The sequence below is a fragment of the Mastacembelus armatus genome, chromosome 3 (genome assembly GCF_900324485.2).
Source record: "Mastacembelus armatus chromosome 3, fMasArm1.2, whole genome shotgun sequence".
NCBI classification, from domain to species: Eukaryota; Metazoa; Chordata; class Actinopteri; order Synbranchiformes; family Mastacembelidae; genus Mastacembelus; species Mastacembelus armatus.
Window position 1 is genome coordinate 19,978,171 of NC_046635.1, and position 18,766 is coordinate 19,996,936.

The 18,766-nt window shown below is 39.3% G+C and overlaps 1 protein-coding gene across 1 annotated transcript in view; it reads left to right on the top strand.

Moving 5' to 3' along the window:
* The window catches only part of LOC113122808 (protein unc-13 homolog C-like), a 93,927-nt gene that overhangs the window by 17,153 nt on the left and 58,008 nt on the right, over positions 1–18,766 (top strand). Inside the window, exons 3-11 of the mRNA XM_026294385.1 lie at positions 2,313–2,335; positions 2,937–2,983; positions 4,112–4,190; positions 6,600–6,605; positions 6,978–7,049; positions 10,840–11,059; positions 12,144–12,371; positions 15,556–15,697; positions 17,534–17,703. Of these exons, the coding sequence (XP_026150170.1) occupies positions 2,313–2,335; positions 2,937–2,983; positions 4,112–4,190; positions 6,600–6,605; positions 6,978–7,049; positions 10,840–11,059; positions 12,144–12,371; positions 15,556–15,697; positions 17,534–17,703 (987 nt within the window). The remainder of the gene's footprint in view (positions 1–2,312; positions 2,336–2,936; positions 2,984–4,111; positions 4,191–6,599; positions 6,606–6,977; positions 7,050–10,839; positions 11,060–12,143; positions 12,372–15,555; positions 15,698–17,533; positions 17,704–18,766) is intronic.

Below are 18,766 nucleotides of genomic sequence, written 5' to 3' on the forward strand. Positions count from 1 at the left end.
CGGGCAGACAGTCACAGCGAAATAGGCAAATTAAAGCAAAGGTCAAGATAAGGTAGGCAGTCTAGGATTTAAGAAGCTAGAACACTATAACTCCAGGGCTGCAAAGATGACCTGGCAAATTATTGCAGAAACATGCTATGAAAATAATGAGACAACAAACAGCAGGCACTCTGGTGGGCTGGGAGGTCAGGTGTTGCAGGTAGCCAGAACACTGAGATAACTGCAGGGAAAGTCGAAGTGTTAGGGTCTGAAACAACAGTTAATGAGAGGCAACAACAAGACACAGATGATGGAGAATGCAGAATGGATCCTATGCAGAGATGTTCAACCTGGCTTGCTGTAGGCCTACATTTGGGATTTGTTTGTGTCCATGCACTCTTTCAGTCTTTCTTATCTTCATCCTTGAACCCTGAACTTCAAAGTGAAGACAGAGGTTTTGAGCCACAGTCACAGGCCCGGCTCATCCTTAGTATCCTCTGTTTTTTTCCGCTGTTTTTCATGAGGCCCTTTCAAATTTTCTCATGCCGTCATGTGCTTACAGCACTGCACTGAGATCAAATCGTATTTTGTTCTAAATACTGAAAAACAGTAAAAATGTTTTATCTTCATTCTTTTAATTTCATTCTTTAGGGTTCATTTCTTTAGGGTCTTGTTGAAATCATTCATGATTTGGGTTTTTTTGTGTTCTTAATGATTTTTGTACTTTTATAAAGGACTTTCTTCTGTGTGTGTGTGTGTGTGTGTGTGCGTGTGTGTGTGTGTGTGTATGTATGTACTGTACTGTACTGTACATACATTCATATACCAGTATGTGTCTCTGTGTAAATGTGTGCATCCCTGTGTCCACATGCGAACATACAGTATGTTCATCAGTGTGTGGGTTTGAGCAGGGGCTGGTGTTAAAGCCACGTGCAGGCTTTTCTGCTCTGATGATCTCTGATTTATGTATAGCGTGACCATGTGTGTCAGCATTGAAGCGCAGGATTTACTGCAACCATTGCTACCTCATCAACACTTTGCCCATGGCACATATACACAGAGCTTTCCTACCAATCAGTTACATTTTTGCTCCACAGGTTTAAGGCACCTGTGTTATAAGGTTTATATCAGTAGCCTATAGCTTATCTTTGTCATCTGGCTTTATCTATAGTGCGGCTGTAGACTAGATAGTAGAGGAGACGGCTCTATTTTATATAGCTTTGCTGAAAGTAGCTTAGCAGTTCACTTTCCATGGTATCCGCTTGGAGTTTAGCTCTACTGTGTCTCCTCATGTATTATGTGCAGCTTCTGAGGGCAACTCACCTGGTGCCGATATATTGTGCCAGTTGTACCAAAAGTGAACAGTCTGGACAAATATCAAACTTTTCAAAAATGTATACAACCTGATTGTTTTAATGTTGACTAGACTGCATTTTTAAAACACCAGTGCCTCCAGGAGAACCAGTTTGCATGAAGAGATGGGCACTTGTGGTAAACATTAATGGCTCTATAAAGCACTTTGGGTAATAGCATCGACCAAGCACTGCACACTGTGTTCTCAATCAATGTTAAGGTCCTGGAGGTATTTTAATGGTTATCAATTAATATTTTGTGGTCTGATATTTTGTTTACCAGTGTCAACTCTTAAGTACACAGAAAAAAAAAAATCACAGATACTGGCACAAATTAAGAAAGAAATGACATTGCTTTGTGCTGTATTGGTGTAGAGGTATCTGCATGTCAACAGCGAACTGTGTATCATGTTGTCTTAATCAGAACAGCGATTTGATCTTTCTCTTGTGAACAGCTGTTTTTGTTTGTAACACATTAGATCATAATTATGCCGCCATTTGTCACCCATGGATCAATAGCACAGTAATTACACCTCTGCAGTCTTGCCTATTTAAAGGACTTGCCCTCATGCAGTTTGTCTCGAAAATGGCAATATGATACTGACCACTTATGCATAACTAATGTCTCCATAGCTATGAGCATTATCTCTAGTAATGTTATCGATCAACGCCTTTGGAGACATTTTTAATATATGCTCCACTGATTTGAAATATTCTGTGTTTTAAGAAAATATCATTTTCAAATCTAAGTGGCTTTGATTGTTAATCAGAGTTTTTTTTTTTTTTTTTTACTGTTCTACTGTATATGACATTTCTCTTTTCATAGTTGTTGTCCCTGAGGAGCATGTTGGCTCTGCATAAATTGTTGGGCAAAGCACAACTATGTCATGAGGTGGTAATAGTAGTAATGTCCTAACTGTGTATTTTTGAGTAGGCTGCTTGTTTCTAACTCTGCACCCAACTGTCATTTTCTCCTTTCAGACACCAGTGTTTTGGATACTCAGGTTTTAAGTCATTGTTTATCAGTTGTTATGTCGACCACATGGAGAAGTGTGATTTCCATGCATGTGCATGTGCATGTGTTTGTGTATGTGTCTTTGTGTTTGCACCACATCTCTGTGTCTGTGAGTGTGTTTGTTTTTCTGTAGATAAACTGCTAGTGCTATCTGTAGGAGAACACAGCATGTACTGTACCTTTTTGAGCCATCTGACTGTATCATTGTAGTGGTTGTCTTCAGAAAATGATTTGTGTTTCAAACTTGACATTTTGGTCAGTGAGGAGGGAGCATTACACAATTGGCAAATCTGGCCTGAAGCACCAAGAGCGGCAAAACTCTTAGTCTTGAGCCCACAAATTACATTGATGTGGAATAATTTGGCCTTTTGCCTGTGGTGCTTTCTTCCCTTCTCCCCGTACTGTAGTCATCGCTTCATATAATTTGTCCTATCCTGAATTGACCTCCAATTGTACTGTATTTTTTCAAGTACATTGTGTTACACTGTTTATTGCTGTTGTTTTTAGTTTGTTGCTGTTTGCTTTGTGCATGGTTGTATCCACTTATCTTGTATTTCTTGCTTTACACTGTGTGTTTCATCTCTCTGCAGCCTCGCAGTGTTTTGGATCCCAAAGTGCTGGGCTTGCAGTCTGGAGGGTGAGTGAAGACTCATTTCCCGATCTGTTTGGTTCACAATTACACAAATCAGAGCCACTGTGCTGTGTTGTACTCCCATTTCTAGACACATGCATCAGGAATTTTACAGGGATTCTCTGGTGTCCAGCCTCAACTAAGGTATCATGCTCCATGTTCTGTGACTACCACAGAAAAAAGATGAACATTTAAGGGCCTGACAACTTCAGAACATCTGTAAAGGGACTTATCCTTTCAGTTTCTCATATCTGATTAATTCATTAAGAAATGTTTTTGAGTGGTTGTGGAAGATGAGCGATCTGAGATCAGAAATGAAGTTAATGAAATGTTATTTGATATAAGGGAAAACTAGTAATCAAATTTAGGCTCCATTACCCCCACCTCATGCCACAACTCTCGGAGTCATCTGCAGCATGCATTGTGTATAAAGGCAGTGGCAGCCAGGGGCCCTGGGGTGAAGCAGGGCCCTGTGTAGTTTGTCACGCTTTGTGTCTTTAGGGTCATACCACAGATATTGCTTAGAGGACTGACGGAAAAGCTTGTGGAGCTTTATCTGTGTGGAGGCACTGGGGCCTTGATGTTGTGGTGAGGTCATTAAAGAGGCCTTGACTGACAGTTAAGGTGATGCCACTGAGAGCCTCATGGGAAAGGAGGAAGACAGTGAGGTGAGGGACCCATGCGGTGAACACAAGGGAGCTGCAAGATAAAGAGAGAAGACACATAGAACAGAAGTATTGTCAAGACTAAAAAACATTCACCTTATGATATTAATTTTTTAGGAGTCAGTTGTTTGCAGAGTTTTTGCTGCAGTGGGCCTGAGCTACTTAATGAAGCTGATATTTAAAATTCATAGTTGAATACAAATTCAGTGTTATGCATAATATGTATCAGTAATAAGCATTACTGCAGCAATTTGAACAACAGAAGGTGATGGGATTAGAGAGATCTCCAGTGTAGGTGGTAGGCACCATATGAAGTGAAGAGGGAGGGGTGAGACAGGTTATGTCGGAGGCATGATCCATGGTATTTGCCGGCTGTGTAAATCAAGGCCCCCCTTTAACTGTACTAATGTCTCGCCCAGCATGGCATTATTATGATATTAATATACTTTAAATCTGTCTGCTTCTCCAGGGCTGGCAGTATTCTTTATGGTATTGACAGCATGCCAGATTTACGCCGTAAGAGGACAGTGCCTCTTGTCCGAGACCTGGTGAGTCATCTGCCTCAACAAAGTTATGTGTGATTTATGTCAAATCTGAGTGACCCCACATTATACCATGATGGTATCCTGGCCTGTGTGAGTACAGACTCCTGCTGAAGACAGTAGCTTAACTTCTCTGGCCTCCTGATAAAATGTGACACAGCTTTAGAGTGAAGACAGAGGGATGTTTCACATTCCAAGGACTAAAATAATAACCCTAAATTGCTTTGTGCTGAAGTCTCTGCAACAGTAAATATTTGTCTTTAAATACGTTTGATACAGCATGAGGTTTTAAAATGTGTACTTCACATATGTAGACCTTTTATACAAAATAAACGAATTTTAATAGATTGTATAAACTTTTCATTGTTGTCCTGTAAGGAGTTGATTGGTGATAAAAGCAATTGCTTAAAACTCCGGCTATTTGGCGGCGAGCGCTGCTTTGTGGGAATGTTGAATTTAACCTCAGCCGTAATTCTGTGCTTTGATTAATTACCCTAGAGAGTGTGTTTAAAACATTGCATCACAGTGATGCTCTCCCATTTGTTTTTATTGCATCATAATGTGTCATAACATATCCCACAGAGAGGCCTGTTGCAGCGAAGTCCACTTTAGCACTGTGCCACATGGTTAGTCTTTCTGAAAGACAGCAGGCTGTTGTGATGCCAGTATTATTCATGTGTTTATATTTGTTTGTCCACACCATATTCTGCACAGTATCTGTCTGTCTTGTGTATGTTTGTTTCTCATCTTCATGTATTATAGCCAACGCAATGGAAATATCACATCTATATTAAATTCTCTTGTCTAATTCTCCTTAAACATGTTAACACTTTAGAGTGTTTGGTTTAATACAAATAGCATTTAATGCAAATGATAATGCAGCTTGATGTCATACACATAGATGCTGATAAATGTTTATATCACAGTGAACAACATGAGTTGATGCTGTATTTGTCCATATCTCTCATGAAATTAATAACCAACAATGTCTTGGTAAGTATGGGTTGTTGTTTTTTATTTTTATTTTTTGGATTTTGCGTCTATATTTGCCATTCCTACATAGACCCATAACAGCTATGGGTGATATTTTTCAGTGGGTTGTCAGATTTCAGCCATGCCGATGCTTGACCACTTTTCTTCCCTCTGTTTTGTTGCTCGGCAGGTGTGGAGAAAAAAACAAACAAAAAAAAAAACGTATTTAATTTGAAATGTTGACAACTCAACCCAAAAATATATCTAAGAGACTTCATTGACTTCTGATTTAACTGTGTGAGGCTTTTAAATCATGTAAAAGTGAAAGTGAGCAAGCCTTTTACACGTGGGATGAAGTCAGTAGTCAGCAAAATATTTGGTACCCTTTTCATGCCTTTCCTTTGTCAATGTCCCCCCAATTGCTGTGTGATTGCTTCAGGGCAGCAGACAGCAGGGTTCCCCCATATTATGGCGGGATGCAAAAACCTAAACAAGCATTAAAAGAAAGTTGAAAATTGATTTACAATGCACTGAATGCTATACTGTAGCTGAATAGATAACATCTGGAAACAGGGTCATATTGTATTGCCCTCAGCAACCTCAGCAGTGCTGGTGCATGTTGATAAACTTACATCAACACTCACAGTTCATGTAGAGGTCACATTCCCTTCTACATTCTCCATGGCTTCCATGGATCTTTACCATAGCTGGGCTGTACACACAAAACGATGGTGGTAAAGACTGATCCAATATTGTCAGCTGTCCATGTCTGCATTTCTCTGTTACCTAACTTCCTCCTGTATGGGATAAATGTTTATCAATCTCTGGTCTCCCAGACTCAGTGGATATTTATAGCTGATTTACATGAGTGTGTCTGTTAACTGTTTGTGAGAGTGCCTTGTTTTGGCGAGTTTTATATTTGAATATGTTTGTGAATGTTTGAGCAGATGTACGTGTATGTGTGTGTTTTTTTTGTTTTTTTTTTAAAGAGTCTAAGAGTGAGTTGGTGTCGTGTAGCACAGCTGGCTTCACCCATACATGACTGTGTGTGTGTGTGTGTGTGTGTGTGTGCGTCTTGTGTTTCTCTGTTTGTGTCAAACTAATGTGCAGAGCAGACAGCAGAAAATATGATCAAAGCTTCATCCAACAGAGAAGTGAATAAAATGCCAAGCATGACTGCAGTTAAGTAACTACTAGTGCATGAATGGATAAAGAGTCATGCAACAGCTCTATAATCTCCCTTGATGAGAAGTTCAATCTTTTTAGAGCTCTGTGCCCTAACCAGCAGTCCTGCATGGCAGTTGGCACACCTATGCACACAGTATGGATAATAAATACAATTGCTCTGATGTTTATGTTTTCAGCTTTCACAATCCCACCCCTTGTCTAATTCAATTTCTTTATTTCTTTCACTCTCTATTCATGGCTTCCTGGAAATTGCAGGCTTTGGTAAGCTTATTTTCTGCTTGTGCACAAGTGAAGAGCTTTACATTAATTACATAAATGTTGTTTGCTCAAAGTCTTTATTACTAAAAGTCAGTAGTTTATTACTTTTGTTTTATGCTATAGATTTACTGTTATTTAGAGTGTTTCTTCATGTGTATTTACTGTTGCTTTGTTGAATATGCAGCCAAGGTAAATTTGTGTAATTCATTTCTGCTCAGAATTTTTCTTCTTTTACAAAATATGATCACTAACTCTATACAGATGTGTGATCTACATGTATAGAAATCCACTGAGATACTGTGTAGACGTGTAGAACAGTAAAATGTGTTTGTGAATTTATCCTTTCACCATCTCTCTTTGCCTCTTCTTCTCCAGACCCTCACTGCTCGAAAGGCAGGCATCTCGTTCGCTCTGGTGAACCGGTCCACCCTGAATAATGAGGAGCTGGTGAGTATTGCCTGCATGAACATCACTGTCTGACTGGCTGTTGTAGAGTCTTAGTCAGTAATTGAAGGTTCTACAGGGACATTGGATGTTGGACCAATGTTCTCATTATTTTTTAGGACAGTCTTGGAAGGGGAAGGTTTTATCACTCTGCTATTTGCTGTGGTTATGTATTTTAAGGCTCATGTTGCTAGGAAAAAGGTGTTCCAAAATGAAAATTAGAAGGATTGCATTAGTTACTGGCTTTATATCTTTAAATGTACATACAGCATGCCATCATCAGTCTGTCTGGGCCGTATTTCTGTCTATAATGCATATTACAGTTTATTAAAATGGTCCTTGTGGCCAGCTTCTCATTCTTTTTGCTGCGCTTCTTCTGTCAAATCATTTGGCTCAGTTCAGAAATTTAGAGATGGTTCCATCATTTCATTTAGACAATGACATGCAATTAATAATAAGTGCTGTGCTCAAAGGAGAAAGGCTAAGATGTCTCTGTCGATGGTGAGAAACACTTCTGTGTTGACCCCTATAGCTTGGTGTGCATTAATTGATTGCATTGCTTCCCTCCCAGGCAGAAAATGTTGTTTATTGGAGGCAAGTAGTGGGAGAATGTAGTTTCTCAATAACACAAACAAGCAGACAATTTTATATCTGCTGATTTGCAACAAGGAGCTGCTAAAGCCTGTGAGGCTACTGGATTCAAACATAGCCACTACATAATGCAGAAATATGTCCTCTTTTCAAATGAGATGTAGACACGTATATGTTTATGTCACTTCTCTATTTCACACACTTGAATTGGTTGTCACGATCCATACGCCCAGTTGCCCTAAAGTAAGAGGGGTGTTGACTGCTTACGAATAATGGATGTGAAATGGACGTGAGTGAAGGGGCTTTAGGGATGCACAGCTCATGTTCCAAATGAGGATGAAATGACGTGATAGATGCAGTGTATTGACTCGTGTACAGGGGGAGCTCATTCTTAAGCAAATTTGGAGATTGCACTGCAGTGATAATTAAAGACTTGAACTTTGGGGATAGTTGTTCTATATTCTGATTAGGAGCAAGTTTAATAATTGGTGGTTGATGGCAGCTGGGCTCTGGGCAGAGCTGCAGATTGGGTAGTCTTGGTAAGTAGGACAAGCAGATGTTACAGTTTTATCTGCTGCATTAAGTCCAGGAGAGTGCTTCCCTGTGAGGACTGGGAGAGTAGTCAGTAAACGAACATATGCTTTTTAAGATTGCAGGGGACTGAAAAAGGATGAGGAAAGAAAGCATGAGAAAAGGAGGGAAATAAAGATGGAATAAGAGAAGAGCGCGACTTGTCACTATGACCCCATTGGCCTTATGCACTTGATCAGGCAGCCATGTTAAACAATTCACCTCTGGTGAGATGTTTGAATCTTTTTAGAGTGCTTCCTTCTTATGTCCTCTTTACTTATCTCTTCTCTACCTAAGCTTCCATCAGTGCACCTACATTTGTTTAAGTTGAAACATTTTAATTTGATTCAAATGGCTTACCCTGTCATTACTGCCCTATAGACTTCACTCTCCCTCTCTGCTGTTCTCGCTCTGCGCCTTGTTTTCTGTTTATCTGCTTTTTAGAGCAGAAAAAAAAACAAACATTATGTGTGGGCGGCTAACGGCCCGTGTGTCCGCTCAATGTTCTGAGCTGCATGTGAGCCATTTAATGGTGACTGTCAACATAAGGGAGACCATGCTTACCTGCTGAGACAAAGGCAGGGGCTCAGTGTACAAAGGAAGAAGGAAGCCATAATCTGACATTGGTCAAAGAGTATCAGGAGATCAGATATTATCAGACAGGTTCTTAGCAGCAAAATTCTTTGTTAGGGCTGAAACTGTACTGCAGTTAATACAGAAGACTAGAGGTATAGAACACTGTAACAGGATGAGGAAGACGACATTGTCAATGACATGGTTGACAAGGACAATAGGTAGTGAAATTAGATTCTTCTGTGTCATGTTGTTCTCAGACAGAAACTGCAGCTGTCCATCAATTCTACCCGTGTGCCGAACAAAATCACAGGGGTTGCCTGGCTGTGTAACACATGGGACTCTCACAAGCAGCACTCTTCACACATCTGGTGCACAGTGTGACGTGCTGTGTGACCAAGAGTGAGAAGACAGAAATAGGGAGGGAGATTTAAGAAGACAGGATATTGAAATTGATATTAAAATACTACTCATGCCAAGCTGAAAAATGCCAAGGTGGAAGATTAGGTCTACAATTAACATGCTTAGTCAAAGCTTACTCAAAGCATTTTATTAGTTGGTGATATAAGCCTTAAAACATAGCTATTTACCAGACAAGTCAACTCACTGAAAAAAGTGAGATGGAGAGGTCCCTGTAATTTTGCACTTACAGAAATGTTGGCTCACTCATCTGCAGACAGTAGTGCGCAGTTTATTATTAGGTAAGCAGAAAGCTTATGGCTGTGACCCTGATTTAGCTTTTGTGCAAGTTGTGGTTAAATCTCACAAGCATCTACTTCATTTCATCGCCCACAGGTTGGAAGGGAAATTGTTCTGTGTCTCTCTATTTCATTATAGCTCTTTAAGGCTTCAGCAGCCTCTCTGGTGCACCAGCAAAGTCTCACAATGTTAGATGGCCTTGTTGTCCTGTCATCTGGTGTCATTTAATCATCTCTGCAAGTGTGTGTATTTGTGTCTAGATGTGTGTGTGAGTGGACAGTGCTGTAGTCTTCATGGTAAAGTGGATGTCTGCTGTTCAGGTGTTAAAGAACATTGTCAACACACACTGGTGGCTGACAGTAGAGGAGGGGGTGGAGGGCAAGGGGTGAAGAGTAGAGGTGTGGAGCAAATACCTACACCTGAAGATTTATTTAACCACCATACATCTCCTCCTCTTTCTCTGTCACTTTCTCGCCTGTACTCTCTACCAATCTGGATAATGCTCACTTTTTAAAACCTTTTTTTACAGCATTCATTGATTTTGCCTTCAAGAATGGGCAAGTCCTGGGCCCTTTTCCAGTGCTTGTGGATGGCAGGGCTGCTGCAGTAAAGCATTCAGTTTGAAGAGTCTTCTGTTACACAGCAATCAGCCCAGACAAGCTTCTAGTAGAGTTTAGTATTTGGTCTGGAGGAGCTGTATGCAGTAAACCACTCAACGTGAACAAAGCCTGTGGGCTAAGGGTGTTGTTAATCTACGCCTAATGAGATGTAAGACTGATTTACTGTACAGCTGACCTTCCCTTTGGTGATAACCTAATCAGAATAGGATCGAAAAAGCCTCCTTCATGTTATCTCTTTGGTTATTGTAATCTATTAGATTCCTTTATTTAAGAAAAGCTGCTTAAAAAAATCTGCTTCAAAACGAAAACTGATAATTGCAGTTTAGTTAAATTTAGATTAGCAAATTATATAATTGTCTAGATTAATTACAGAAGTGTTTTGCATGTATTATTCATTTCATCCAGCTCAGATTGCAGACAATACAGACACAGACTGTATTTCTGTGTTAAACTTTGAAATTTTATTATAACTAACTAAAGTGGTCCCTCAGATGGTGCAAAGTATCCCCTTTTCGAGAAAGGATTTCAGCATGTAGTTAATCTTTCTGAAAAGCAAGTTAAGTACAGACTTTTTTTTTTTTATTAACTTTTAAGGTTGTTATGCAATCTTGTTTTCCATAGCTCAAAAGTTTAAGAACATCAGCAGTACCTCTGTTTCTCTCATATTCCCATCTTTTTCATCGTCTTAATCTTATTGTTTTGTTTTGTGCATTTTCTAACTGTCTTGTCTTTGTTTTCAGAAACTCCATGTGTTCAAGAAGACTCTCCAGGCCTTGATCTACCCCATTTCATCCACGACACCCCATAACTTTGAGGTTTGGACAGCAACTGCACCCACATACTGCCATGAGTGTGAGGGGCTGCTGTGGGGCATCGCCCGTCAGGGGATGCGCTGCTCAGAGTGTGGGGTTAAATGCCACGAGAAGTGCCAGGACCTGCTCAATGCAGATTGTTTACAAAGTAAGGAAGCACATTTATTTATATATTAACACTGGCTGAGCTGCCTTTTTTACATTACTCAGTGCTTTTCACGTACAGTTTGCCAACGCTTTGAATCTCAAAAATATCTCAAACATGCCTTTCTGAAAATAGTGTTGTATGGTTTGTGTGTGTGTGTGTGTCGGTGTGAGAGAAAAGTATGATTTCTGCCTTGAATTGCATTTTATTGAAAACACATTAATAAGCTACATTAGTGATTGATCATTATTAAATTGAGTTAAATCCAAAAAAAATATGATTTGTCTGGTAATGTTAGACTTTTCGATGATTCTTTTTCTTCCCACAATACAAATATCAACACTATACTGTACACGTGACTGCGGTTTTGGGGATTTGCAATATGCATATTGCATATCCCCTAACACTCGTTGCTACATGGTACATTTATGCTACTCGCTCAGATAGTGGCAGTCATTACAGACTCCAATCAGCTTTTTCAATCAGGCACACCCCTGCTGTTACAATATAGACTAATAGGAACAACGTGACCTGCAGCCCTCAGGATGATCCTCATGGCAATCCTCACATGCTCTAAGTGGATTAGCTACACCCTGGCTGTTATAAAACTCACCGTTTTGTAACATTTTTAAATTAGAATAACAGCATAGCTGCGATTCATCTTTATCACATCTCTATCTGCACTCATGAAAGCACTGCACATGCAGGATACTGTGATCACATAAAGGGAATTGATTATCACATGGGTCTCTTTTGTTTTACAGAGAGACATTCATGGAAATGAAGATACATTTAACACACCAACATTAATGCATGGATTTGTGATTTCTCATCCTACCAAAATCTCACACAGTTAGAGAGATGCACCTTAAAGCATCTCTTTAACTCCACACTTCACCTGGAAATACAGATTCAGTATTTAAGAAAATTAACCTTAACTTCTTTAAAAAAAGGAAAATGGTAAGGAAAATGAATCCACATGATGGATGCCTTTGCATTGGAATCCATTATCAGTTTTTATTCCATTTTCTGAGCATTAAATATGGAGACTAAAAACTCTGTAATTATTATGTGATGTTTGTTTCAGGGGCTGTGGAGAAGAGCTCCAAACATGGGGCAGAGGATAAGACCCAGAATATCATCATGGCTATGAAGGAGCGCATGAAAATAAGGGAGAAGAACCGTCCTGAAGTGTTTGAGGTGATACAGGAGATGTTCCACATCTCCAAAGAGGACTTCGCCAGTCATCTGAAGACAGCCAAGCAGGCAGTGCTTGATGGGACTTCCAAGTGGTCTGCCAAAATCAGCATTACAGGTTAGCCTGGTTCCTGGGATTATTCCATTTTGTTCATGAATCATGGCATAATAAAAATTGTCAGTTATATTATATTGCTTTTATTACCTTTAGTCACAGATTATCATCATCAGTCACCCAAATAGTGACAAATGCTTTGTGACTAGTGATGTCCAGATACTGCTGCAGGCGACCCCTGAACTTTGGGCCATGACCTTCAACCCTTCACTTAGCCCAAATCAGCAAAACAAGTCATTACAAGTCAACCTAACTGACACTGTTATTCAAATTAGTATTTACCTCTGACACTGAACCATAAACAGCAAAGCCCATTTAATTAGAAAAGAATTGATTAGGTAGTTTGGCGAGAAGCAGTGGATCGCTGTTTGCATCATGCCGACATAAATTCCTACTCGACTCATGTATATTGGCAAAATTCTAGTAGCATTCTTAAAAATAAAAAAAAATTTTAAACGAGATCAGTCTGTGACATCTGTCCGTAATGAATGTAACATACAAATTGAGCAATGTGAGAGCATATCAGGTTGGAAATTTTAAATGGTCGCAATACAAAGCATCTGGCTGTAATAAAGTGTTAGTAGTGGTGACTTATTATAGTTAAAGATTTGCTGTAGGGACAGAAATCTTTGTCTTTTTCTCTAACCAGCATGCCATCACAGCAAGTTATAAAGACATGCTGACAGAACTTTGCATCGTGTAGTCTATTGTTGTTTTACTCTTGTTTACCACTCTTCTTTTATTTCACATAATCACCACGTTTATAGGTTTGTTCCATTTTATATCTAGTTAAGTGGCTACAGAAAGAAAGTCAGAAAGTTGTATATGTAACTTCACCCCTGGACTACAATTTATCTCTGTCAGCTGTGCCAGGTGCAGCTCATTTATTGCCCACCTTGCATTTCTATCAGTTTCAGTAGACTGGAGAGGAATCGAAACAGAGAAGGATTGAGGTAAATATAGAGGGAGGGGGAATGGATCAGACTGGACATTGGGAAAGGGAAGAGCGGAATAAGCGAAGAAAGTATATGAAGAAGGGAGTAAAAATGGAGTGAGAGAGAGTGTGGAAAACCTGAGGGCTGCCACAGTAAATTTCCCAGGGGCTTATTGAACATCCAATTTTAGAATGTATTTATTGAGTTGTTTATTTATCATTTATTAGATAAACACTAAGTGGCATTGAAGCTACAGCTCTTTGACCATGCTGGTATTGTGTATCTTGTGAATGTTCACACTGCAAGGCAAAAATGATCTGTGATCAGACATTCTATGTTGAGCTATTGTAAAGTGTCTGCTAATTGCCATTTCTACTGCTATACTATATGCAAGATGACATTGTTAAACATGTAATACGTGTAATGTTGTTCCCTCCCTTACTTTACGCTTCCGTTATAGTTTTTCACTTTTTAACCTGTTGTACTTATAAATTCTTGTCTTATACATTTTGTGCTTCACAGGTACAAAAGCAACTGAAGGATGTAGTATTGTAATTACATAACAAACTAACAGGATGGTCCGCCAAAATCATGGGATTCTATTTTCCTGAAATATGTTGCATATGCTGCAAACACAAGCAAAAGCTTCATGCATGAACCCAATTTGCAAACTCAAATTTTAATATACATTACCCTAAATAATTTCTAACTGGTAGAATTAACAGGCAGCTGGTGTATGTTGCTGCAGCAGCTGATGGATTACTAGCAAGGTTTGCTGCACTTGCTGCATAACAATTAGGGTTCCAGGTAAATCCATTTGAACTGTGTGGTAAAAGTACAAATTTATGCTTAAAAGTACCAAAAGTATGAAAGAATATATCAATCCTTATTTATTTTGTCACTCTCAAGAAGTATTTTGATGCATACATCAATCTGCAGTAGATAAGAAAAGCACAGTTTCTGGATTTTGAAAAGGTTTTCATACGAGCCCATCTGCCAAATAAAGCAGTGATAATTGCATTGATAAGAGGTGGTCTGAGCAGGTTTTAGCACAGATTCAACTGTATACTGTATACGCCAAAATGAGCACCAGTGTGCTGCCTAGTCATTATAAGTGTGATAAGCTGTGAGTCTCCTCTCACATTGGTTCAAAGACATTCTTATGGTGCTAGGAAATCATGTCTTAGAAAATTGCGTAAAACTTAGAAGTCTTTTATCTGTTCTCATTTACTGGCATGATGAAATGTAAAATATTGAGTCATCTAGTCTTTAAAGGGTTATTACCAACTTTTGTTGCTTAACATTGTGAAAGCTTAGACTCAAATAGATTAGATAAAGAATTTAAAAGGAATATCATTTGATAAGCAGATTTGGCACTGCATTAAAATGCTATCAGTGTACACTGTTTAAGGGTTTGCTTTAAACTAACCTAAACTCGAAGGTGTGACAAAAAGTCCGCCTTTATGGAAACCAATGATACTCAGTAAATAGCTGTTATGGATTCATATTGCTGCAATTTTTTGTACATAGAAGTTAAGACAGAAGTAAGACAGGTTCAAACTCTACTTTCTCACTTTTGCATGTGTTGCCAAACACAGCATGAACTGAGCATGAGTGTTGGATTGTCAGATTCAGAAATTTACTAAAGTGTCTGGTACAGTTTCCCCAAAGACATGGAAAGGTGTTAGGGACAGGGGTTTGGATGATGCAGCAGGAGGCATTTGATTTTTAGTACTCATGGAGCAAGCAGGCCATGGCTTCTGAAACCTCTATATCCTGCCCACCACCTCTTGTCAGCATTGAGCTGAAGGATATACATGTACCCTGAATTATTTAGACTGTCACTTATGCATATTTAATGCTCGAGTGTCCTTTTCCCCTTTTATGGCGCTGTGAAATACTACTGTCTCTCTCTGCACCTTCTTCTATGTGTTGGAAGTAGGATTGTGAATGATTGATCTTTATTTGAAGCCAGGATAGACCTGACTGTGGACATGATGAGCAGTAGGCACACATGGAGGGGGAATCTGCCTGTAGCCTAAGGAATAGATCAATTATGGCTTTACTCAACATATATAAAAATAATGTATGAATAATCTCTGTCAGTGACTTTGGCAGGTGCACGGAATTGTTGTAGGCAGTGAGGCAGTGACAAAGCCTTGATTCTGAAATGATAACAATCTGGTGGGTTTCCTGTTATAGTTTCATGATTACTCACTCTTCCACTCACCCCGTCTCTGTCTTATCTCCAGTCATGAGCGCCCAGGGGTTACAGGCCAAGGATAAAACTGGCTCCAGTGACCCTTATGTGACCGTCCAGGTGGGCAAGACCAAACGCAGGACAAAGACCATCTTTGGCAACCTCAACCCGGTCTGGGATGAGAAATTTTATTTGTGAGTACTCTATATTAATATGACCTTTATTCGGCCAGATTATCTCCACCAAGATTAAGAATCAACCGCTCAAGGGGAGAGGTAAGGCATTAGTAGATACATTTGTATTTAATAGCTTGGGGACAATCAGTTAGGACATGATACACCAGCTGTACTGCAGAGATTTTAGAGATATAGACTCTGCTAACCATAGCTCTATAGTGGCATCTATCAGTGTAGACTTAACTTTGTTGTTTCAATACTGTTAATATTTTAGTGCTTTTTTTTTTTAGTGCTTTAGCAGAATGTGCTGGCTAGGCTTCTTTTCTTTTTAAGCACAGGCTATTTTCCTTGGTATGGGGTGACCACAGGAATTGTACCACTCAGTCTACTCTTTACCTGTTTGCCTTTTGTCTCCACAGCGCTAAATAAAACTGTAGCGCTTATAAATCACATGGTAGGTTATCCAGCAATTGCAACAGGAAGTAAAATGTAATGAATGATTGTAGGAAACAATTTTAAACATTTAAGGAACAGTTTAGAAAATTGGAACACTTTAGAACCCTGCAAGAGGCATGCTGTGCTCACCCCAATAGAAATAAAAGTCAGGTTGAAAAGGAAAGTGAGAGACTGCAAAGTCAGAGTGACATAACGCTCAACACTGACCTGGCTGCAAAGCTGTACTTGCTTTGTACTGTACTATCCTCCATCAGAATAGTCCAAGACAAGAGGCACAAAAAGCCTTGCATTATTGGTTTATTTTTTTGTTATTTGTCTGTTCTTCTTTTAAAAAAACTGTAATCCTGTGTCTGTAAATTCGGCTCTGGGGACCAACTGTTGAAGGATCAGAAAGGGTTGGTTATATTAACTTAAACCAAATTAAGAGCAGCTAATGGCATTTTTTTTACGGTGTCGTTCTGGAGATTTTGTGTGTATGTCTAGCTTATATCCATGTAAGAAACCTTACTAAACATATCCTAAATTATTATTAGAGTAATATTTTTGAATATACGTGTTGACGTTTATGCTTTGACAGTTATTAATATATATCCTATGCCAGTTAGAGACAACAGGCATTGCACTGTAATGAGACTCTAGTGGTAGCTGTAATAAAACTCTTTCTCATTTCTACAGGGATGTAGATTAATAGTGCGATACATTATTGTGTGTTTGGCAGAGAACAAAGTTTCTGACTAGTGAAGCAGCAGCAGCAGCAGCAGCAGCAGCAGCAGCAGCAGCCAGTGCTTCCCCTCCCCCTCCCTGGAAAGGGATTAGTTAAAAAAATACAACAGATACTGTTTCCCTGGCTGTGGCACCCAAGATGTCATTAGAGTCAAATGTAATCTGTCTGTTTCAATTCCATAACTGAACAGTCTGACCCCATCTGAAGCTAAGTGCTTTGGTCACCTCTGTTCCATTTAGCAGTGTCATTATGAGCTGGACTGATGCAAGGAAGACCAAAGAGATGCCCATACAGCTTAGACAAATAAATAATTATTTCTTAATGCAATTAATTCTACATAGTCTTTTCTATTGACTTTAGCAAACAAACACTGAGAGGGAACAAAAATGCAAAGGTCATGTAATGTCTTGAGGTAATTTAGTGTACGAGTTCTTCTCCATGTTCTCATTTGCATGCACACTTGCACAGCACACACTGTCTCATTACTTAAAGTTGTTATTTAGGAAAGAGTCTTGAAGTGTGTCTGTCCAAACTTATATTTATGCTCAAATTGTGCATCTGATTATAATTCCACTCCACTGAATATCAACCCGATGAGCTGTCACTAAATATGCTGCTGTTGTTCATATTGTTGAGATTGTTTTGACCGATCATAATCTTCTTTCAACTTGCAGTGAATGTCACAATGCCACTGACCGCATCAAGGTGCGTGTGTGGGATGAGGACGATGACATCAAATCACGAGTAAAGCAGCACTTCAAGCGCGAGTCCGACGATTTCCTGGGCCAGACCATCATTGAGGTTCGCACTCTCAGTGGAGAGATGGATGTCTGGTACAATCTAGGTGTGTTGCTGTTTTTTGTTCAGTGTCTTTCTGCAAAATGGATATTGACTGAAAATCATGGTGTTCAGTTATTATGGCAAAATTGTTTTTTTTTTAAGCTAATGCCTATAATACCTTTCCATTTACTAAAAGTTGCTCAACCTTTCAAGTTTTGAATAATGTCTGAACACAAGCTGCCACTCAAGAATTCTGTCTTCTGTGGCTCTTTTGGAGTTTTGTCAAGTCTGAGAAAAAGGCCTTGATAATAAATTTAGCAATGTCATTTTGGTTACCTCCTCCCAGGATTGCAGATTTTCAATTTATAACAGAAAACGTACATTCAAATCTTGGTTGTGTGCTGTCAAGTTGCATTATAGGATACAGAGGATAGGATTAAATGGAGGCAGATGATGATGATGATGATGATGATCTAACATGATATGAGGTTTAATCCTGGGTCATATAGAGTGTCTACTGTCTGTGTATCAATTACCCACAGAGACCTGTGGTTCAGTTTGGATACTAATTCTGTTCATTTGAGATCTTTCACTTTCTGCTCTGAAACACTACCTAATTTACCATGTTGCATGAGGTTGTATGGGAGTTTAATGGGAGCTCCCACTTCTGTTGAAGTATTATGAGAGGCGGGCACTGTCATTACCTCTCTAGCTAAAAGAACGCAATTTGTGTTAATAGTGCCCCCTTGCCCGCTGATGCTACTATGTGCCTTTTTAAAAGTCCACAATGAATGTTTAAACAGGACTTTGCTGGTGTGGGTGTCCACCCTTCAGCTTCTCTACTCTCTAAGCCTCTTCAAGCTCCTCTTCAATCTGGGCTTTTGTGTTTACAGACCTAGTCTCCGTCTCTTTGTCACATTATTATTTTTCACTTGTCTGTCTCTTGACCAAGTGTGTATAGGGGAAACATTCATTCACATAGAAGCAATGAATTTTATATGAGGACTTGGAGAGGTGCCATTTAAAGTCTGAGATGAGCCCCTGCAGCTGTGAAGTCATTAGCTCTCAGACATGTCAGTGTTGTATATATACTAACATGCATTTGTGTGCTTGTGTCTTTGTGTTTT